Genomic DNA, 22,767 nt, shown 5'->3' with positions numbered 1-22,767 from the left:
CATTTTTGATATAATTTACGGTTAAAATAATTAAATAAATGTACACCGAAAATCAATTTTGGGCACGTCAGAAACCATTAGAGCCGCCATGACAATTGAACCAAAAGATACATACAGTTTTTACACGCACGGCGCGTGCAGAAATGCTAGTTTATAGATCAGCAGTAAACAAAGACTAAATGCATGTTTGTTGCTTGGTGAGGGATGTAATTATGTATTGGCAAACTCCAGTCTGTAAGACTGGGGAGTGCTCGATAATGGCGGTATTTTGTAGGCCGAGAGTGCCACAGTGCCACTTCATACGTAATGCTTTACAAAGTAAAACAAAAATCATTGAAGTGCCATTTGAAAGTATGTCCCCCTATCATAGTCCAACAAGTACCATAATATATGCTAGGGTCCAACACACAATACATGTCCAAAAGATTGGTTCCAGTACTCCCCTAATCAGTGATATATATTAGTGCCAAAATAATGCAGGTGCAATACATAGTACAAAAAAACCATCCCAATGCTTCTCACTTCCCATAACAAAATATATGTTGCCCCGCTCCACTGCACAAAAGTTGACTAAACATACAACATACATACGCGCATGCACAATAATATGTCATCTAGAAACTAGCCTAATGACATGTGACCCACCATCAACATTCTACTCGAGCTGCATCTGAACAGAAGCTTGTGGTACCTGAAACCCAGGGAGAAGGGTAGATAGTTGCTGCATCACTGCCTGAAATTGAGCACGATGAGCCTCAAAGTTTATCTGGTCCTTCTCTCGAGCTGCCTTCTCAGCCTCAAGCTGAGCCCGCAAGTCTGCTACCTCCTTGGCCAGATACATAGTGGAAGAAGAGGAGCAGCTATCCCTAACTGGCTCCCAATTTAAACAGTGCATTGCCTTCCTGGATTCAATTCTAGGAGTAGAAGGGATAACCTGAAGCTGCATGCATGGATCGGGAGCGACTTGTATCTCCACTTTCGGTGCACCTGTAGATGGGACAATCTCGAGCAGCCTGGATTCATGCGGTGCTACTTGTATCTCCTCCCTCAATGCACCTGTAGACGGGACAACGTCAAGCTGCATCAATGAATCAGGTTCTACTTGTATTTCCTCTCTCAGTGTACCCGTAGCAAGATCCTTTGCCAAGTGATCAAGCAAACCATCCTTGTTGTTACCCCTCCCGTCCTGAAAATAATAGGGTAATAAGACACAGAAGGTCAAATGTTTCTAATATAACAAAAATTTAGCATAATGCATCATTATCAGAATATTAAATTTCTGAATGATCTATAAAATTAATTTATGTAATGCAAAAATATTCACCATCATCAATTATACTGGTACAAAAAACATCCTTGGATGCAGTTATTTCCAAGTCTACAGAGTAAGGAACTATAATTTCTCTTTTCACCAAAAAAGAAAATCGTAATTTCTTTAGGCCTACCAAATTTCCATAAACTCCAAATCCATAAGTTTTTCTAATTAAATTTAGACTTAGTAATTTCCAACTTCTACTGTGTTTACTAATTTAACTTAAAGTACATATATCGAATCCTATTACAGACTAGTAAGAGACATTATCTTTCTTTGGAACTTCACCTTACGCCGTCGTCGGACATATGTAATTTTGCGTTTTATATCTTTGCGGTCACGACATAATGGACTTCCACAGAGACATCGGAAATGCTTCACAGGATAATTACGGTCATGAAAGGAAATGCCATAGTCCTGCAATGGCATAGACATTAATAAGTCGAATGCTGATGCCCAACAAATTATCATATATTTGTGAGTCCCTCTTACCCAAGTGAGCTCCTCCATAGCACCTACATCCCTTGTTGTGAAAAGGGCAACCTGCATGAATAATATTAACTCATATTTACTTCTATTTAGAAATGCTTTGAAGAGTTGTAACAACAAGATAAATTCAAAGGAAGAGGTCATTAAATAATAAAAATCATACATGATAATAGTGACGATCTGGGGTCTCCACTTCAACTGGGATCTCGACCAATGTAGCATCAGAACATCTAGCGAATTGAAATTAAAAGAGAGAAGATTAGAAAAACAGGAGAAATTGATAGAGGACCAAAGTAGCTTCCCTAAAAAAATAAGATACTGAAGACCACAAATCATTCAGATCCCAGATGAAATTGACAGAGCTTCGATAATAATCATTTCACTTAATAAAGATACTTGCAAAGATTGAAATGATTCTCTGTTGGGTTTTCTATAAACTTTACATTAATTTCGTGGAAATGAAAATTACTCCAATATTTGAGGTATTTGTTATTTGTTGCATGATATGATTGCAGTTACTTGGAGAAAAATTTAGATTTTGAGTCTGCATGCATCAAAGGCCAAATGCTAAAGAAAGGATGTGGAGTCATGTAGTACAACAAAATTGGAAACCAAGAATATGGGAGGCACATGACAATACAGATTCAATAGACATACCATTGATGAGCTGATAATTCTGTATGATTAAAGGATGAACCACAAAAATCAAGACTTTAGGTGAACTAAAACACTTGTTCCAGGAGAAGATAAATAGTTTAATCAACCAATTGGGCATCCAAAAATTCTTCCCGACATTTCAAAATATGAAAGAAAAGAAGAGAAAAAAGAAACAATAAAACAATTTGAAGCATTCATATTTTCAGCATTGCTGTACAACACAACCGAAAAAAACAACAAGGAACCGTTATCTCTTTGCCAGGTCACAAAGCGCATCACATTTTCTTCCTACTTTGTTCAGAAATAAATCCATATCCAACTTATGGTCAAAGTTTTAAGACCAACTGATGCCAGCATGGTAAGTAGATATAAACCCTGTAAGGAGAAACTTATATAGCAGCACGGAAAGAGCATTGTTTCATCCCAGATCCCCATATTGCTCACAACTCAAAGTCCAAAAACTAGCAGACATTATCAAAACTCAGGGCTGCCGTAATCATGAACCAAGAAATGAATTACAAAAAAACATCGAAGAAAAAGAGCACTTCAGTACTTATATAAAAGACATCTCTTCTAAAATTTATCACCTTTTACTTGGAAACATAATCCTAATAGGAAATAATTACTACTAATGAAGCATGTGTAGGGAAAGGATTGTATTTATAGGAATACACATTTATACCTGTGGTTAATGAATCTTGCAACATTTCCGTAGACTGTAGTGTCCAAGCAAAGAGCCTTTTCATCTTTCAACACATCCTGTGAACCCCAGTCTGCATCTAGTAGTACTGGGTAGGTATGCTCTTTACCAATACTCAGCACACTTCGCTCATGTAGTTCGTCGATGGTTACTATCTCTCCAACATATTCACAAACAAAAGCCCCTCTTGGCAATGCCTCCAGTGTTCTTAGACCCCACCCTTTCCCTTCGGGTGTCAAAAATACCTGAAACATAACACAAACCCCTCAGATTCCTTTTAAACCTGATCTAGCTATTTCATGACCCAAGGGCACAACTGATCTCTATGGATAAAATAACAAACCTGCAATTTCACAGCAATGCCTTTCTGTACAATCCGGTTTCCACAGCTCCTGTTACAACCGCATTTATACCAGCATTCCTTTATAAACCTCCGTAACAAATGTCCCTTGCATGCCACAGAACTCTTCGCATTCTCTAACCTTACTAGTGGGCACTTTTTACAGTAGAAGTATGGGTGCTTTTCAGGCTCACGCTTCATAGATATACATTCTTCCAGAAACTTCTCCTTGACCAATCCTCCTGGCGTGTAAGCACATTCACCCCCATTGGCAATCACACAAAGACAAGGAATTGATGATGTAAGACAGTCCCCATAACATTTTGAACAGCAATCCTCATCGGATATATTAGCAAGTGCAAATGTCACAGAGGCCTTATTATAAATTAAATTCTGCGCGATGTAAGAAAAGGTTGGCAACTCGGCATTTCTTCCATTTTCCAAGGAAATCTTAAATCTTTCCTCACCTCTCGTTATGTCATCAATGTTAAATGCAGACTCTGTAACTCTAAGTGAAGAATGGTAGTTATGCCCAGCTTCCACCTTGCATAATTGTGATGTTTTTTGACCTTTGGAAACCCTTGATCTCTTTGCACTTTCCCCACAGATGTTCTCCATATCCTTAACTTTAATACCAATTAAGCTGCGAAGACCTTCAAAACTACCCAATGCTCTATAATTAGGCATACGTATAGGCTCGATAAGGTTCTGATCAACAAATAGCTCGTTAAAAGAACCCAGACCACTGCACTTACTGCCTTGATCTTGTTCATTAGAAGTTATAAATTCTGGCATATTCTCAGTGACATTAGTCACTATCGCCATGGAGCAGCATTCTCCAGTCCTATATGATATTATGCATTTCTCTTCCATCATTTCTTGGGATACTTCACCGTTAGGAAGATCAAAACCAGACTTTTGCGAAGAGCTAGAAAGCAAAGGATTTTTCAGTGGGGAAGAAGATGCAACATCAGTCTGAGACCCATCTGAGACACTCACACTATTGCTCTCATTCAATAATTCCACTGGCAGGTACTTCACCACATCTTCACCAACATCACAACCATCAGAATTTGTGAAGTTACATTCACATACAAGACTGGGACCTATTTCAAGTTCTGGACAGTCATCAAGCACATGATCAATGTTATTCCTCGTGACCCAAACTTCTTGTGGATTTATGTGTCTTTGTCGAGGTTTTCTCACTAATGGCTGCGAGTCCTCAGATTCTTCATCAAACTTCACATGCATTTTTCCCGGAGTTTTTCTCAAGCTTGATTCAGAGTATTTGGTAAGAGATGATGGCTGATTTTTCTGTTGCCTGGTGCAAAATCTCTTGGTTTGCCACTCAATGACTTCAGGTGTATCATATGATGGAGGTTGTTTGTTCTTAGATTTCAGTTGCAGGTACTTCATCACATCTTCACCAACATCACAACCATCAGAATCTGAGAAGTTACCTTCACATATAAGATTCGGACTTATATCAAGTTCTGGACAGTCATCAGGCACAGGACCAACCTTATTATCCGCAACCCAAATTTCTTGCGGATTTGTGTGCCTTTGTCGAGGTTTTCTCACTAATGGCTGCCACTCCTCAGATTCCTCAGATTCTTCATCAAACTTAATATGCATACATTCTGGTGGAGTTCTTCTCAAGCTTGATTCAGAGTATTTGGTACGAGATAATGGCTGATTTTTCTGTTGCCTGGTGCAATATCTCTTGGTTGGACGCTCAATAACTTCAGTTGTATCATATGATGGAGCTAGTTTGTTCTTAGAATTCACTCTCTGGTACAAATGAATATTAACTATTAAGACATTTAAATATAAGCATGCAAAATGAAAATGAAGTAATATTTTTCAATAGCCCTTCCATAATGCTCCTCTTCATGGTACCACAATATGTTGAATAGGAACACTAACCTTACAGCAGTCAAATGACTGGTAGGGAACAAGAAATAGGGAATAGAATATAAAAGATAAAGCAAAACTCACCTTTGATTCACGCATCAAAGCACCTTTTACCTTGGGCTGCACTCTCTGTTATAAGCATGAAAAGATAAGATAAAGACTGGTAGTCATGAGGATTCTACACATAATCATGACAGACAGATGAAGTAAGAAAAATAAATTAACTAGCTTAATATTTGCATAGTTCTCTCTATGGCACAATAAATAAAAATAATTAAAAGGAAATCCTTATAATATTTCCTTAAGCCAAGCATCACAAAAAGGAAGTAATGCATGATGTGCACCTCTTCATTTGGCTTCTTGTTATCTGGTACAATAAAATTAAAGAGTTCTTTGTAATCATCAGCTTCAATGAAATCCCAGTTATTTTCATACACTTCCAGAAGTTGCTTCAGCGCAGCCTTTGTTTGGACTTCAGCAATGCCAAATTCTTTCATTGCCCGACAGGCCTTTGCAATTTTGCCACCTTTTGGCCACATCACTGATTTGAAATTTTTGCAGATCTCAATTTGCAGTTTGTCCTTTCCCTTCAGTCCCCCAAGAAACCTAACCCAGAAAAGTGGATTGACTAACACTTATTGATCCAAAATTGGCAAAAGATTTATGAATATGCAGAATGTAATGCAAACAAATTAGCAGATAACAAAGAAGGAAAAGAAGAGCCAAGACTTTTAATAAGGCTAAAGGAATGAAACATAATGCTGTACCGAAGAACTGCACCTATATCAAGTTCAGGAAGATTATACAAAATAAATAATGTTCGACTATATTAAAATAATTTAGACCAAATCCATGTAATTTTCTTTTTCCCAAATACAAGCTTTGTTTTTTCCCTTCTAAATTGAAGATAGTACATGAAGGCTAGGGGGACCATGGCCACCTAAAGTCCACACAAAAATCACCAGATCACCCCTATTTGATTTAACAAAGGGTCAAAAAAAATATATTCATAGTCCTGTAGCAAAATCAAATTGAGGAATTGACAACAGAATATTGGTAAAGAAAATTGACTGTGCTAAATCCTACTCCAAGTATCACAATCTAAACCAATAAAACACATGAGTACCAAAATCAACAGAAATGAAAATTGGGAGAACCCCACATAGAAAAGCCAAAACAGCAGATTTCCCAACAGTAGAAAAATCAAGACTGGTAGAAAACTCAACAAAGCCTCTCCCTTTAAACAGTAGACATACCAATCAAAAGCTGCAAACCCGTACTTTGTTCATGCATGACAAACAAGAAGTGAAAATGCAAAAGCAACGAGAAAGTGGAGAACTCACAGAGCTTCGTTCTGGGTTAACACAGAAACGAGCAGAAACCCTGCAAAGCAGAACCATTCAAACAGAGGAGGAAGCAGAGAAAAAGAGAAGGGGGGCTTTTATGTTTTTGAAGTTGGTGAGAACAAGTGGGACCCACGATGCCCACGAGCGAAGATGGAAGCGTTTGGAAGTGAAAAAGGTTTGGTCTTTGCGTTCAAGTCTGAACTAGGAGAACTGTGATGCTCTGCGTGACACGAGGAATGTAATGATGAGCTAGGTGATGTTATCAAAAAAAAAAAACATACAAAATGAGCAGACTATAGGGAAAACGAGCACAGTTACCAAAAGATATTAGAAAGAGAAGATCTACGCGCCCAATATCAGTCCAAATTTGGTCTCTTCGAGATTTGGAAATTGTTTTATTTTATTTTTTTCTTTATTGGTAATTTTTTTTTTTTTAATATCTTCATTTCTTTTGGTTCTTCGTAATTTTTGGTGGCTCTGATTACTCTCGAGGTTGTTTCCGGTGATAGTTGGTTAACGGCGGCGATGTAGTCGCGTAAATATTTTTGGTGATGGTTGTGGTCTCACATGGTGCTTGGCAGTGGCATACCCATAGTTTTGTTTATATAGAAGCGGAATGCTTAAAAAGAACTCGTCCTATTATAGAATGTGCTTCACCAAAGAAGAAAAGAATGTCATCAAAAAAACAAAAAAACAAAAAAACAAAAAAAAGAATTCACTTTAGGCAGCAGCCCGTCACTAGTTCACGTGTTGGTCTGCCAGTGGTGCTTGGTTCTTATTTGAACCAAGGGTGGATTCCACAATGAAGATGCATGTAGGGATAGAGTTCATTGTTCCGTCACTGTATTCACCCAAAATGGTCTTATTAGTGAGTGAGTGTTAGGTTCAATTGGATGGTAAAATTCTTTGTTGGTGGTTCGACAGCCTCGTCTTTTGTAAATTTGAGACAATCTAAGATCTATGTTGTATCCAGATCAAGATTGAGTTTCTAACTTTAACCAAATTTTTTTATGTCCCGTATTAAAATAAATTATTTTATTAATTTAATAGTAAATGACAAAAGATTTCTCTTTTGAATGTTGTTGACACTTTCTGAGGGACCCACTCTTTTTCATTCAATTTATGAAAAAAACTTATTTCACAAAAATTGTAGAGCTCCTTAAACCGAATCAGTAGACATGAAATATGCGAAAATCGGTATTTGAATGAATGAGTTATTCCCTAAGGAGATCGAGTTAATATTAGAAATTTCATTTTTGCATATTTTTTAAAAGGGGCTGTGACCAGTTACCCATTTTTAGCCCAAAAAATGCCCACTTACTCCACCAAGAGTTTTTTAACCCCATTTACCCAATCTTACATCTATTGACATTTTAGCCCCTGTTAATTAAATTAAAACCCATTCATCTCTTATCAGTCTCTCTCTCCTTCCCAAACTCTCTCTCTCTCCCCCCGATCTCCACCTCCACTCTCTCTCTCTCTCTCTCTCTCTCTCTCTCTCTCTCTCTCTCTCTCTCTCTCTCTCTCTCTCTCCCCATGATCTCCACCTCCGGTCTGTCTCTCTCTCTCTCTGATCACCGCGCCGGAGATGCAGTCCAAATCTGAACACGACGATGAAGCTCCAGTCGGCGATCCAACGTTTTCGTCGCTGTTCGATTGATCGGCGATCCAGCCACTCCAACGTCCTCGTCGCAGTTCATCGGCAATGTGTCTACTGCCCCTAACGCTGCCCCTAAACCCTAAACTTAACACGAAGACATTATTTGGGGGCAGTAATGTGTCTACTGCCCCCCACTAAACCATTATTACTGCCCCCCACTAAACCATTAAAACTTGCCCCAGTTTTGTGAAGGGTTCTGACTTCGTATGAAGACATTATTTGGGGGCAGTAATGTGTCTACTGCCCCCCACTAAACCATTAAAACTTGCACCAGTTAAGTGAAGGGTTCTGACTTCGTATGAAGACATTATTTGGGGGCAGTAATGTGTCTACTGCCCCCCACTAAACCATTAAAACTTGCACCAGTTTCAAGGATTCACAGTGTATTGCACTTTATCACAAACAAATCAACAAGAGATGATTACTGTCTCCTAAGAAAGACATTATTGGGTGGCACTAATGTGTCTACTGCCCCCCAATAGACCATCAAACATTACACCGCTTCCTATGTTTCGCAGATTATACAAGTTATTCACACTCAAAACAACAGATAATGTCTAAAAACCCACATTATGAGGGTCAATATTCTGTCTACTGCCCCCCACTAGACTGACACAAACAACACAATTTTTTTCATTTATCAACTACTGCAATTTAACACTACATTTACTTTGGAATAGCAGTTTTCAGTCCGTCAATAAATAAAGCAGTCATCATTGGCCCCCAATACAAAGTCTACTGGGGGGCACTAATGTTACAACTTTTATGGTTATGACTGCACAATAGCAGATAGCCATTTTCAGTCCGTCGTCGATTCCTTCAGAAGGTCAACCCCGGCCTCGCCGAGCTTCTCAGCGACGAGGACCGTCGGCTTGGCGTCGAGCCTGGCAGCGGAGAGCACGACGACGAGTTTCGGCGCGGCGATGGCTAGAGCAGGCGTCGTGGGCGACCTGCCGGAGGGATGGAGGGAGGGAGAGAGAGATCCGACGTCTTCTGGAGAGAGAGAGAGAGAGAGAGAGAGAGATAGAGAAATCGGTGAGGGGGGAGGAGAGAGAAATCAGTGAGGGGGAGAGAGAGAGAGAGAGAAACTGAGAGTAGAGAGATTGAAGGAGAGGGCAAAAAAGTCCCAAAAATTAATAAAAAGAATTAATTGGGTAAAGGGGAAATAATCCCTTAGAGTGTTTTGGGTAAATGGGGTTTAAAAACTCTTAGTCGGGCAAGTGGGCACATTTTAAGCTAAAATTGGGTAAATGAGCATTTTCCCTTTTTAAAAATAGCTGAGAATTCCAATATGGCTACTACCAAACCCTATACCCGATAGCCTCTTCGATCCGTATTCCAAACCCAACGGGTCCTCCGCCCTCTATCTATCTCAAGATGCCGCACTAGTTGTTAGATCGCCTCTTTCCGATGTTCACATCCTTAGCCTTGGGTTGCCTCAACAACCATTTTGGAAAATGATCCAAAGCCTTTTCCTTCGTCACCGTCCCGTTTGGGTGATCACATGAATCGATCAGCCTCGGGCGCAGCCACCGATTGGGTCTTCAAGCTCTCTTCTCTCTCGTTCCACTGTCATGAACCTCACATGTAAATTCAATCGAACAAGAGAGATATTCTGGGGCCGAAGATTCAATTTGCCAAAAATTTTGAGGCGCTTTCTGGCTAATCCACAGACAATTGATATTTTTGGCAGGTATGTAAGTTGCTCCTTATATTGAGAGAAACATTTTAGTCTAATAGTTGACCGTTGTTTTAAGGTATGGTTCGCAGTGTGTGGGGACGCGTCTTTCTCTTTTAGGGGTCTACTTTGGTCTGATTTACAAAATTTAAAGATTTATAGTTTCATGTTCATTGGTTTAAAATTGAATTCTTAATGATTTTCCAAACCAGAGCATTTCTTCTCATTCTAATCTCTGTTCTTGTTCCATTGGTTCTAAAACTGTCCTGTAAGTTTCTAGAAGTACAAAGCTGTACAATATTCATTTCGCCCTCATTCTAATCCTAGTTCTTGATACGTCACTACTACTCTTTATGAGTGAATTGAGAGTTAGATATCGATAGAGTTCTATATTATAAACATGTTGGTAAGTTCGGTTTTGTGAGTTTTGATCACAAAACATCAATTGTATAAAAATCGATCAATCACTACTACAGAAATTGAATCAGACGACGGCTAAAAACTGTCGTCTGATATGGAGGCTGACTGTCGTCTATCTCGATGACGTCTGATGAAAGCGCATTTAGAGAACTGTCGTGTGACGAGCTCGGCATCCATGTCGACAGCATATTAACTGTTGTGTGAACTTTACTCAGACAACGGGCAACTTAAGCATCCGTTGTATGATTGCGATTAAGAAGTCGCTTTTTTCTATAGTCGTTGTGTGACTTTTATTCACACAACTGTTTCGTGATAGCATCCGTGATCTGTTTTGAATTCAAACGACAGTTTTTATTTTGTGGTCGTTATGAATATTGTGTACATATGACAGTTTTTTGTGTGGTTATTGTTGTCCTAATAGAATGATTTAATGCATTATATATGCTGGAACTGGAATAAAAAAAATGACCAAATTAACAGTAACTGATCAATATATAAAAGAAATTGTTATAATCCACATGCACCAAAAAGGATTGTGCTATGGTAATTTTTTTATCCACAAAAGGAGTACGTCTAATCGTACTCTCCTAGCAATATACATCCAGAAATTTACTTAAAAGAGTCTAGCTTTGCAAGCTTTGCTGCTCTCATGGCCTCATTGGAGTCTAGCTTTGGAAGCTTCTAAACACTAATTCTGTAGGGATTGCAAGCTCTCTGAACTAAGATCTTATCCTGCTCCCTCAAATATCACAGATGCTCCTTTCTAATTTTCATCACCTCCAATTATGTAAACCTGTATCACAAGTAGAGAATACCATGAGTCTGTTAGTGTGTCTGAGGTATGAGCTATAATGTTTGAATTTACAATGTATGGAAAATATACACCTCAGCACATCTAGAACATTAGAACTTGAAACCATCTTAAAAACATCACAGAACCTGAGCTATGTCCTTTCATTTCCTGTGCTGGATAACAACATAGTACTAAAGAACATATCACTCAGAATAATACATGACTGAGTTTAGACACACCAAGAACTGGTCATCCTCAATCTTCTTCACCAAAATTTATTTGGGAACATAACCATTCCCATCAAATGCATAAATTCATATATCTGTATCAGGCATGCCAATGTCATAACATAACTCCATATGGCCGGGATACACCAAAACTCGAGAGAAATTAAAAAACAATAACCAAGTAGCATGTACTAGATAAGTGATCAATATCCAGTAAGCTCAGTTTGGGAGCATAAAAAATAATCAGACAAATAAGAACATAAGCTAAAACAGCTACTACATATCCCCAAATAGACACGTGAACATCTATTGCAAAGATTATAAGCTTAGTAACAAAAACCCCAAAACTGTGTTTCAACAGCATTATATATAACAAATGCAGAGGCATAAATTGAGATACATAAACTCACATATACAGATACAAATGCGCGCATATATATATATATATATATATATATATATATATATATATACATACATACATACATACATACATACATACATACATAGAGAGAGAGAGAGAGAGAGAGAGAGAGAGATAGAGAGAGAGAGAGAATTCTGACATAGAATTCTCATATCACTTGATTCGACGATCATGGTCGGCTGATTCTGAGACCTCTCAAATTTTCAGTCATCATGATCTTTAAAGTATATATAACTACCTACACTTTATCTAAAGAACGAAACTTGAAGTCACAAGTCACAACTCTATGACATCTTAAGGACCAAGCTTGAATTGGTTTACCTACACTATATCTTAAGCATTTTTTGGTTCCAACCACTAAAAGTTGTAACACTTCCCAGGTAACCTGTTGTCAATCCAATTGCCAAAAAATCTGACCTATATGATATATCTGCTTTGAAAACAACACCGCACCACCCCATCAAGAACGAGCCAACCTACAAAATGCATTGGAACATAATCCAACATTATCCACATCAATGTAAAGCATTAGAAGGAAGCAAGAGAGATACCATATTAGAAGGAAGATTAAGGTAGAGCATTGTTTGGTCACTTGTCATACCAGCAACTCCAGGGCTGACCAATTTTAATGAGAAGACAGGGAAAATATAATAATGAGAAGACAAGGAAAATGGCAACACATAAACAATTGTAAGCCAGAAAATCATCGTGGAGTTCAAAGCACTTAAAATTCAATAGTTTATACTCATGCATTCATGCCTATAACTTGGCAAATAGGCAGTACCTAGAAATTAGAAGCTGCTACATAATGCAGCCTTTCAATTAAATTCTTACCCTTAAAGAGAAAGCACAAAATTCAAATTTAGTTTTTTTTTTGCTGTTCTTCCTTCAGTCTCTCGATAACGAAACAGAAGCTAATCAACATCCAATTTGAGCACCTACTCAAACCACAGTATATAACCAGCTCTTACATAGTAAAACCAAACCCAGAAAAAAGTACAGCTCAAAAAAATCTACCTCCCATTCAATTTACATTAAAGAGTAACAAAATCAATTCCATCCAAAAGAATCTAAGATTTCCATAAAAAATGATCAGTAAATAACTAAATAAGTTAACAAACAACATGAAATTAAATAACTAAGTTAACAAACAACATACTTTTTTTTTTTTAAAGGGGTTTGGAACCCAGCCTAGCTGGAATGCTCATCCCCACGCCCGGTTCCATTTATTATATTAAAATTATGTCTCGGGGGGGACATAAAACCTGAACCCCGAGTGACAAAAAAACACTTACAATAATCCTCGTAGAGTACATCCTGAATAATAGCAGGAGTCTCATCAAACTAAACATCATCAATAGAAAATAAACTAGCTAGGTGAGCAAGTCTATCAACTACACCGTTTGCTTCACGGAAAATATGACGAATTCTAACTGATTGAAAAGCAGACATATAATCTTTACAATCATCTAAAACTCGACTTACCTCCGAGAAATTTTTCTCTTCACTTTGGAGGGCAGCAATTAGAAGGGTTGAGTCAATTTCAATATCTATTTCCGTCCAACCTTGGTGTATACCAAGAAAAAGACCAGCTCTACACGCCTCCGCTTCCATGTTTAGAGCCGAGTGTGCATGTACAAAAGGCCTTGCCATAGCCGCAATGTTCATACCCGCATCATTTCTGACTACCACACTAATCCCACCATTCCCACTATCCACTCTAAAAGCTCCATCAATATTGATTTTCAGCCTACCATTGGGTGGGTTCTGCCACTTAGTCATTGGCCTGTTCTTCTTCTTACATGCCTTGGGGTGGTACTTCTGGTACTCCTCCAATTGATTAACGCACCAATGGATTAAGTGCATGGGTCTAAAGTGGCCATTCTTCCACACTACGTTGTAACAAACAACATGCTTATAAGTTAACAAATAACTAAGAAGGAATTATCATCAAAAATTCGTCCAACCCAGTAAAAGTTTTTCAATCAAACAATTTCAGATCCATATTAGTAACATAAAAAATTAGTCTACTGCATAAACCCATCAGTAACAAATATCATGACAAATCGAGTAGAGATCTAAGTCTTGCAAAGTTCTGATATTCAAGTTAGAATGTAACAATATTACCAAAAAAAAAAAAAAAACTCTCTCTCTAGGTTGAGAGCAGCTTGCTCTTTGTTTGAGCTCCTGCACTATCATTAATACCCACCCAGATTATCACTCTTCTAATTCCTCTTTCTTTGTCTCGTTTCCTCTATATCTTTTCCTTCCCCCATGTAATCCGCCCTTCTACTCTATAATTAGAGCTAGTATTACTTGGCTATACCATGTTTTCCCTCAAAACCACCCACACTCTTAAACACTAGATCAATTAGAAGTGTCGATTGAAAATCTACTAAATTACACAATCAAATCAAACAACCCCTTCACAATTCCTTAGTACCTAAGGGCAATTAAGAACAAAGATTTCAGAAACCCAATCATATGATCCATATCAGACACCCAATAAAGAAAAAGAAAAAACAAAGAACAAGAACGAAACTTGAATAGCAGATCACCAGATTACCAGAAAAGAGAGAGAGAGATAGAAAGAGAAAATCTGATTAAAGAGATATAGAAAGCCGAGCCAAGACTGAGGGAGAGAGAGGCGCGAGTGACTGGCGGTGTGGTGAATTGCTGGGTTTTGGATTGAAGGAGAGAACGACGACTGATTCTGAAGGAGAGAACGGCGACTGATTCTGAAGGAGAGACTGAGACAGAACAATGACATAAATGGAAAAAAAAGAAATATATATAATTTAACCAGCCTAGCATCGCCCAACTGCCCAAATGCCCGCCCAGCTGCACCTAATTGCCCGCCTAGGAAGCCTGGGCGGCCGCCCAAATGCTCACCGCCCACCGCCCACCTCCACCGATTTGGTATTAATCGCGGCGGAGAGCCACCTTGCAGCACCTAGGCAACCCGCGTTTTAGAACACTGAGTAAAACCCAGAATCCCGATTCAAAAAAGAAACACCCTTTCCATGAAAATCAGGCAAACCAATTACCCAATAATCATATTCACATTCAACCCAACATTCACTAGCTATATCCATAGAATATCAACTATCCGAAGACTTCAGAATGAAGAGAGATTGAGAGTTGAGTGGAAAGAGAGGTGATTACCTGAGTGACCCCTTTCAATGACCCAAGGCAGGAACCCGAACCCTTATCTTCCCAAGTACTCGAACCGAATCCCGTAATCGCGCGCCGCAGCTTCTTCAAACCAATGCCAGTAATTCTTCGAGCTCTAACAACGAAAAGGGATTAGAGATAGGGATTCCATTTTGGCTGGGAGCATGTGAAATGGTTTCTAGGGGACTGGGAGCAGCAGCGGCAGTGAGCCGGAGGAAGCTGCAACAGCTTAAGGGTCTGGGCTCATGGCATCAAGTTCTCGTAATGGTTTATCTTCTGGGTTTGGTGAAATGGCTCCTAGTTCAAATAATGGTGTATCTTGTAGTTCATCATGCAACTTATTTGTTAGTCATATACAACCATCATTTTGAAATTGTTCAAATTTTGTACTTCAAACTTAAATTTAGTGATTGTATTTTTGTGTACGGAACTACTGATGAGAACCTTTGTAGTTTACTGATCATTAGTATCTTCGAGAGTTCAAAAAAAAAAAAAAAAAAAAAAAATTTCTCCAGTCCCCTATGAAAAAATCATCAACAGTACTTTGCTAGACAAATTAGCGAAAAAATTGACAAAACCAACATAGAGAATAAACTACTTGAGATTTTTTTGTGCACGACATCCTCAATTTTCCTAGAGTAGGGTTTGTCTCACTAAAAAATGACTCTTGTAGAGAAATGGGTGAACACTTGATTCGAAGATATCTAGAAAGCCAAGGCGAAATCAACATTCTCAATGAGGCCGGCATTGGAAGTGGCCAATGTTATTTATTTCTTACAATAAAAGTTTTGGTTAAGAATTACTTTTCTTGTATTGAGTTCTCGTTCATACGTTAAAACTCTTTGCAAACATTGATACTAATATAAAGTGAGCATACAATTTTTTTTTATTTTTAAAAAGCCTCCGGTCCCTTAAGAAAAAAATCATCAACAGTACTTTGCTAGACAAATTAGCGGAAAAATTGATAGAACCAACATAGAAAATAAACTACTTGAGATTTGTTTTGTGCACGACATCCCCAATTTTTGTAGATTAGGGTTTGTCTTACTAGAAAATGACTTGCATAGAAATGGGTGAACACTTGATCCGAAGATATCTAGAAAGCCAATAAGGTGAAATCAACACTCTCAATGAGGCATTGGAAGCGGCCAATGTTTATTTCTTACAATAAAAGTTCTGGTTAATACGTTAAAACTCTTTACAAACATTGATACTAATAGAAAGCGAGCATACAAATTAAGAAAAAACTCTAGTCCCCAACGAAAAATCATCAACAATGCTTAAAATTGCCAGAACTAACATAGAGAATAGACTACTTGAGATTTGTTTTGTGCATGACATCCTCAATTTTTGTAGAGTAGGATTAATTTGTCTCACTAAAAAATGATTCTTGCAGAGAAAACGTGAGCACTTGATCCGAAGATACTTAAAAGGCGAAATCAACACTCTCAATGTGGCATTGGAAGCGACCAGGTAGAGAAGAGTCTTCTTTGAGCAGCAACTGATGACCATCCTGTTAGGATTGCGGCTCAATATCTAATTCCTTGTCTGTTTTGGATTCTTTACTTCTGAAGGCTTTGGGTAAGCAATTCTAGTGTATCTAGGATTTATGGAGTTTTTCCTTAGAAGTAAAGGTTTAGGATTGAAGATCCTATTGGGAGTTGGACTAATCGTGAACCTATAAATAGTCATTCAAGGTTATTGGTTTGGTGTGTGCTTTCAGAGATTGGAAGACACCATTTAGAGTAGATGTGAGTTGAAAGAGACTCATTCTAGGAGGTGCCGTTGTGGGTTGAAAGAGACTCATTCTGGAGGGTGCCATTGTGACATCGTTTAGAGAGATCCGTGTGTGGATCAATTGAGAGTTCTGATAATAAGAGAGATTTTAGAGAGTTGCAAGCTTTGAGAGATCAGGTGTATTTGGGAATTCTCTATTGAGAATTTGGGTTGTGAGGAGAGAGGTTATTTGAGTGGAAGAACCAAAAACGTTCTTCAAAAGTTTGTAATCTTCTTCTCGTTTAGTGGATCCACCATCATCATCACTCGGGGACGTAGGTCAACTGTTTGACCGAACCTCGTCAACAATCTTGTGTTTGCTTGCATAGTTTGTGATTACTGTCTTCATTCAGTTTCGGTCTTGGGCTAGGGAATTCGGAAGGTGACCCGAATTTCCTAACAAGTGGTATCAGAGCTCTAGGTTCAAGAGCGACCATGAAGACGTTGGAGAAATTTGGAAATCAAGATAGAGACAAGACGTGGAGTGCTATTGTTGTATGAGTTTCGAGCATATCAGATATTAATGTGGAAAGTTGAAGGCTAAGGAAAATTGAGGAGCTACTACAGGCATGGCTAGTGAAGATTTCGAAGAAGATTTTGGAGATGCAATCGTGATCACATCATGTTCAGAGAAGCCACAAGCTGAGTGGATCTGAGATATGGGTTGTTTCGAACACATACAGATTTATTTTTCTTCCTACGGGCCTATGTAGGAAGGTTTAGTGAAATGGGTTTGTGCATAAAACCTACGAAGTCGCTAGTGTTAGAAAAATCAAAATTGAGGTGCATGATGGATCAAAGGACTTTAGTGAATGTCGCCATGTTTCTAGTTTCGAGAGAAATCTGATATTTCTTGGGACTTTGGATTTTGAAGACCATAAGATGATTGTGGGTTAAGGTGGAACTTTTGAAGTGTTGAATGTAGCACTCGTTCTGATAAAAGTTAAGAATGTGAAGGGTGTCTATCATTGAGAAATGAGCTTTGTTCGAGGTGGAACTAACTATTCCACTAAAAGTTTGGTTCAAGGTGGAAAGATTGGCAATCTTGGTTCCTATAGGCATTCGGGGAAGATGAGCAATAGTAAATGTGGAGGAACGAAATTTGCTTATGAGATGAAATTTCAAAGAGTAACAAAAATTGCAGCAGTCCTTAAAGAGAGGCAGACCCATAAGGATCCTAACACAAGTTTGTGGTGGAGACATGCTAGCTCATGCATATTCCACAATCAGAGTGTCACCCACTTTGGAGAGTAGAGTTAATGAGGAAGTTGAGAAGCAAACTTGGTGTTCTAAGAGTGATGCGTCAAGAGAAGATTTCCATGGAGTTTATGGTGAGAGAATTGTTTCAGGGGGATGTTGCTCAAGATAAGTTGTGCAAACCAATAAAGATCGCTCCTATTAGGTTTGACAACTTTGGTGAAGCCTTAGATATGCGCAAGTGGATGCACAATGCATGTTTCGAGAAAAGAGTTGTTATCCAAGGGTCAAGTTGGAGGGGTTGTGAAACTTGGCAAACTAGTTTGGCTATTGAGCGCAAGAGGCGCATTGAGGAGTGGTGGTGATCGTGGTTTGTTGAGATCGAAGACCCAAGGAAGCTTGCGTTCAGTGAAAGTTCAGAGATTTTGAGCCGAGGTGGAAATTGTTAGGATTGCGGCTCAATATCTAATTCCTTGTCTGTTTTGGATTCTTTACTTCTGAAGGCTTTGGGTAAGCAATTCTAGTGTATCTAGGATTTATGGAGTTTTTCCTTAGATTTAAAGGTTTAGGATTGAAGATCCTATTGGGAGTTGGACTAATCGTGAACCTATAAATAGTCATTCAGTGTTATTGGTTTGGTGTGTGCTTTTAGAGATTGGAAGACACCATTTAGAGTAGATGTGAGTTGAAAGAGACTCATTCTAGGAGGTGCCGTTGTGGGTTGAAAGAGACTCATTCTAGAGGGTGCCATTGTGACATCGTTTAGAGAGATCCGTGTGTGGATCAATTGAGAGTTCTGATAATTTGAGAGATTTTAGAGAGTTGCAAGCTTTGAGAGATCGAGTGTATTTGGGAATTCTCTATTGAGAATTTGGGTTGTGAGGAGAGAGGTTATTTGAGTGGAAGAACCAAAAACGTTCTTTAAAAGTTTGTAATCTTCTTCTCGTTTAGTGGATCCACCATCATCATCACCCAGGGACGTAGGTCAACTGTTTGACCGAACCTCGTCAACAATCTTGTGTTTGCTTGCATAGTTTGTGATTACTGTCTTCATTCAGTTTCGGTCTTGGGCTAGAGAATTCGGAAGGTGACCCGAATTTCCTAACATGTGGTCACAGTTTCTAACATGAGAGAAATGATGGCCATCGATGGACTCCCTCGTCGAGTGTGGAAAAATCAAGTGATTATAAACGCTGCCACTCAAGATGAAGAGGATGTGATGAATATGATAGCTGAGGGGTTTCAGATTAATGTTGCTTTTCATGTTGATCCATTTATTCCCATCTATGCTCCTCTTGGTGGTGCTGTTCAGCAGCCTCTTCCTGTGATTCCTACAGTTGTACCTGTGTGACCCCTTGGTCCTCCACAACCCTAAACTAATTTAATAGATTAGGTTACTTCTGCTGTGACTTGTAATTTGGTCACTTTTGTTTAGGCATAGGCGCTGATGAATTGGATCTTGGATCTTTGGCATCGAAATATTTCATTTTTTGGAGGTGATTACAATATGACAACATGATGTGTTTTATCTATAAAAAAATAGAGGTAATGACGGACAAAATTAGGTACCAAAAGTGAATTTTACCCTTATTTTATTGACTAACAATAAATTTATGTGAAGAAGAATGAGGGTGAGAAAGTTTAATTATAAGAAAGTGTTTGTTAGGGTTTTTCTTAACCGATGATAGCAACCTTAGTCATAGTTCTTCTCCCTCATCGCGTTCCCTACTTGGTTCGTGCACTTAAGACTTGTTAGGTTATTCTTCTCCTTTATGGTCAACGGTGTCGTTGATTTTTGCACTGGATCTTCGTCTCTGCTTGTGGATTTTGATGATGATGGTGTCGGTGGTTTACTGCTTAGAGGAAGTTGGTGGCAACGTCACTCTAATTGCTCTCCTTAGATTGGGTGAGAAAGGTTGGTAGTGCACCCTCAAACACAGAGTAGAAGCTAAACAAGACTAAATCCTACAAAGGTTTCTCCCCCCAGTTCTAAGGACAATGAGCAACTGGTTAGCTAGTTGCTTACCCGCTATGCTATGCTATGTTTTACATAAATTTGAAAAGGGTCTTGAAGCACCACAAATTGAGTGCATTAGCGAAAAGAACCTCATTTAATTTTGATTACGCGTCAAATACTAAATATAATAGTGGTAGGCTTGCTGAATAAATGAACGTTGATTGTATTAGTGGATTGTATTTGGTCTTCCTAACAACTAATTTAAGATAAAGCACATGAAATTATTTATGCGTCGTTTTGGCCTTGGATGAATGATATATATATAAGGTACGATTTCAAGCATTTGTATGTATTATTGACTAGCATTAGCTTCTTGTGACCAATAGAAAAATGTAGTTAGTCAATCTGATGTGATTTATCTAACACCAATTGACACTTGTCGTCAATCGTATCCGACCCTTGTCGCGGATCAGAAACGCCGCTCGGCACCATTTAGCATTCAGGGAGTCTTATCGTCAACCGTATGCTAATTGGGGGCTACTTTTGGAACAACCAGAATCAAATCCAAATCATGCTTGTTCTTGGGCGTGTTGGGGTTGGTGTTTAAGGAATGGATGCATGCATCACGTAAGACTTGACGACAAGTTTGGGATGCATCTGATCTTGAATAGCCGAAAAAAAAATGTATTGAATAGCCAAAAAATAAAATATGATAGCATCATATATACTTTCTTCAGTATAGAACTGGAATAAGCGGATTCACATTATGATACAAGTCGGGATACTTCTCTTTCAAGCCTTTTAATTTCAGCTACAACATGGACCCTGGTGCTGTCACTATATGAATTCAAAAGCGGCCTCAAGCTTGATATTCGCCTCTCAATGCTTTTGATCTGCAAATGTGATCCAAAGACACAAAAATCAAGAATCCGAGCCTATATACTTTTTATAATGATGATAAGGGAGTTACTAACTGAACATTAACATAGGGAATTAGGAAGACAAACCTTTCTAGCAGGCCACCGGCTTACTCCAAACTTGCGGCAGATCCTCTTGACAACAGTTGGGCAAAAACCCAATTGCTCAGAAGCCTCTTCAATGGTGAGATGGAAGTAAGCACGAAGATCATTTAATTTCATTTTTGCTGCTCTCTCCCTCTGCACCATCCCAAGTATATATCATGTTACATAAAACAATTTCACATCATAATGTGGAGCTCTACACAATTAATGACAAAAAAATAACATGCAAGCTACCTGTTCTGCAAGGGAAAACCTGAGAAGCCTAGGACCCTTCCCTTTCATATTCACGGTCATCTCATCGACAGGTTGTTCCATTTCTTCCGCCCTTTCTGAATTAGGAGAAATGAAGTCGTCGGTAGTGTCCAAGTCCTCAGGAATGAATTCGTCGGGATAACTAAGAATATCATCCCACTCACCATCCATACCAACACAGAGAGTCTGATAAAATGCTTGCAGAGGATCTTGCTGCATAATGTAGCCTTCTACCTTTCGCTCTAAGCAGTACTGCGTCAGAAACTGCTTCACTTCCTCAATGTTTTTATTGCAAAAGCTGTTGATTAATTGATGTAATAAACTTGTAAGTGAGTAAGCCATGAAGACTTATAAACCCTAATTATTAAAGTGCATGCAATTGATATACAATGCACTGATCCTCGAACTTACTCAAAGTTCTGATAGTGAGGCTCAATAGAAGCACTGGAGTCGTACAAGTAATTGGCGCGGCTTTCTTGAATTGCATGACAGATGGCACCGAGTCTTCCATGGATTTCAAGTGTCATGATATAATTGCCTACCAAACCAAAATGAAAGTAAAATCAATACAAGTAACTAGCATGTCAACATTTAAGCCAAATAATTAGTCAACAAACAAAGACTTACGATTGAAGTGAACAATTTCCCTTAGAACTTGGCAACCGCAGCAACTGAAGGGGATTGGTGGTGGAGCCCAAACTGGAGGTGGCATCACATTACTCCCAAACCCTAACCCCGAATTCTGATCAAAACCCGATTCTCCTCCTCCTCCTCCGGAACACTGTGAAGGATGATCCGCTAGTACTGAAATAGTATTATTCCCTCCACCATTATAATTGTTGCCCATATCCCACATTGGGGACATGGGAAACTCTTGGATTCCATTATCAAACTGAGGAATTGGATATTGATGAGGGAAAGAAGGAACTACTCCACCATCGAACAATGTGTCAAGGGTTGGATCAGGAGTATCATTAATGAAATTCAGAACGTCGGGGACTTCATGATCATAAGGGTCATGGTAAGGCACAACAGCCCATGGAGAATCTGTCATGCCCTCCGTTATATTTAAGCAAAGTGAATGATGGGGTTCCCAAGCACCAAAGTTGGCAAATTCAACTTTGGTGCCTGAGAATCTGTCTGAAACTGAATAAGGGTTTTCAGTGAATTGTTTGTCTGTGACTGACAGGGTTTGAAGATATAGAGGAAGGCGCGAGTGACAGTTATGGTGTCGTTTGGGAATTCGGACATATGGCGGTTAAATCGGGATTTTGAAAACCGTGAGGTGGTGATCCTGTGCTATGAGTTCCACGATGAACATTTCTTTTTTGTTTTTAGTTTTTGTTGGGTTTTCACTAGACGAATTGCAGACGTTAACACCAATGCTCGGATATTTCAATGTTCTTAGTAGGCTGAAGTTGAGTAGTTG

At 38.8% G+C, this 22,767-nt stretch overlaps 3 protein-coding genes across 10 annotated transcripts; all 3 read right to left on the bottom strand.

Annotated features, from left to right (window-relative positions):
- Positions 1–364: 364 nt before the first annotated feature.
- On the bottom strand, positions 365–6,906 carry LOC133741989 (probable inactive histone-lysine N-methyltransferase SUVR1). The gene is made up of 9 exons (XM_062169688.1): positions 6,756–6,906; positions 5,757–6,018; positions 5,497–5,541; positions 3,502–5,289; positions 3,141–3,403; positions 1,965–2,031; positions 1,805–1,855; positions 1,601–1,729; positions 365–1,186 (listed from the first exon to the last, which is right to left on the bottom strand). The coding sequence occupies exons 2-9, from the start codon at positions 5,949–5,951 to the stop codon at positions 656–658; spliced, it is 3,069 nt and encodes a 1,022-aa protein (XP_062025672.1). The 5' UTR covers positions 5,952–6,018; positions 6,756–6,906; the 3' UTR covers positions 365–655.
- A 4,125-nt stretch (positions 6,907–11,031) lies between these two features.
- LOC133745764 (uncharacterized) lies at positions 11,032–15,529 on the bottom strand. 8 transcript variants are annotated; one of them, XR_009863765.1, is made up of 5 exons: positions 15,126–15,520; positions 13,446–13,852; positions 12,512–12,575; positions 12,282–12,436; positions 11,032–11,309 (listed from the first exon to the last, which is right to left on the bottom strand). XR_009863765.1 is itself a non-coding variant. In XM_062173884.1 (4 exons), exons 2-4 carry the CDS (start codon positions 13,824–13,826, stop codon positions 11,300–11,302), a joined length of 450 nt encoding a protein of 149 aa, XP_062029868.1. In that variant the 5' UTR covers positions 13,827–13,852; positions 15,126–15,514; the 3' UTR covers positions 11,043–11,299. The 8 variants fall into 8 exon arrangements, 2 of the variants coding, with proteins under 2 accessions (XP_062029868.1, XP_062029869.1); XR_009863767.1 differs by having other exon boundaries at positions 11,037–11,309; positions 12,378–12,436; positions 15,126–15,517; XR_009863769.1 differs by lacking the exon at positions 12,512–12,575 and having other exon boundaries at positions 11,038–11,309; positions 15,126–15,517.
- Positions 15,530–20,751: 5,222 nt separating this feature from the next.
- LOC133741796 (protein RKD3) lies at positions 20,752–22,489 on the bottom strand. Its single transcript, XM_062169517.1, has 5 exons — positions 21,966–22,489; positions 21,750–21,876; positions 21,321–21,636; positions 21,072–21,221; positions 20,752–20,957 (listed from the first exon to the last, which is right to left on the bottom strand). Exons 1-5 carry the CDS (start codon positions 22,390–22,392, stop codon positions 20,829–20,831), a joined length of 1,149 nt encoding a protein of 382 aa, XP_062025501.1. The 5' UTR covers positions 22,393–22,489; the 3' UTR covers positions 20,752–20,828.
- Between the last annotated feature and the right edge of the window lie 278 nt (positions 22,490–22,767).

The sequence above is a fragment of the Rosa rugosa genome, chromosome 4 (genome assembly GCF_958449725.1).
Source record: "Rosa rugosa chromosome 4, drRosRugo1.1, whole genome shotgun sequence".
Lineage (NCBI taxonomy): Eukaryota > Viridiplantae > Streptophyta > Magnoliopsida > Rosales > Rosaceae > Rosa > Rosa rugosa.
This window is presented reverse-complemented; position numbering and strand designations above follow the sequence as displayed.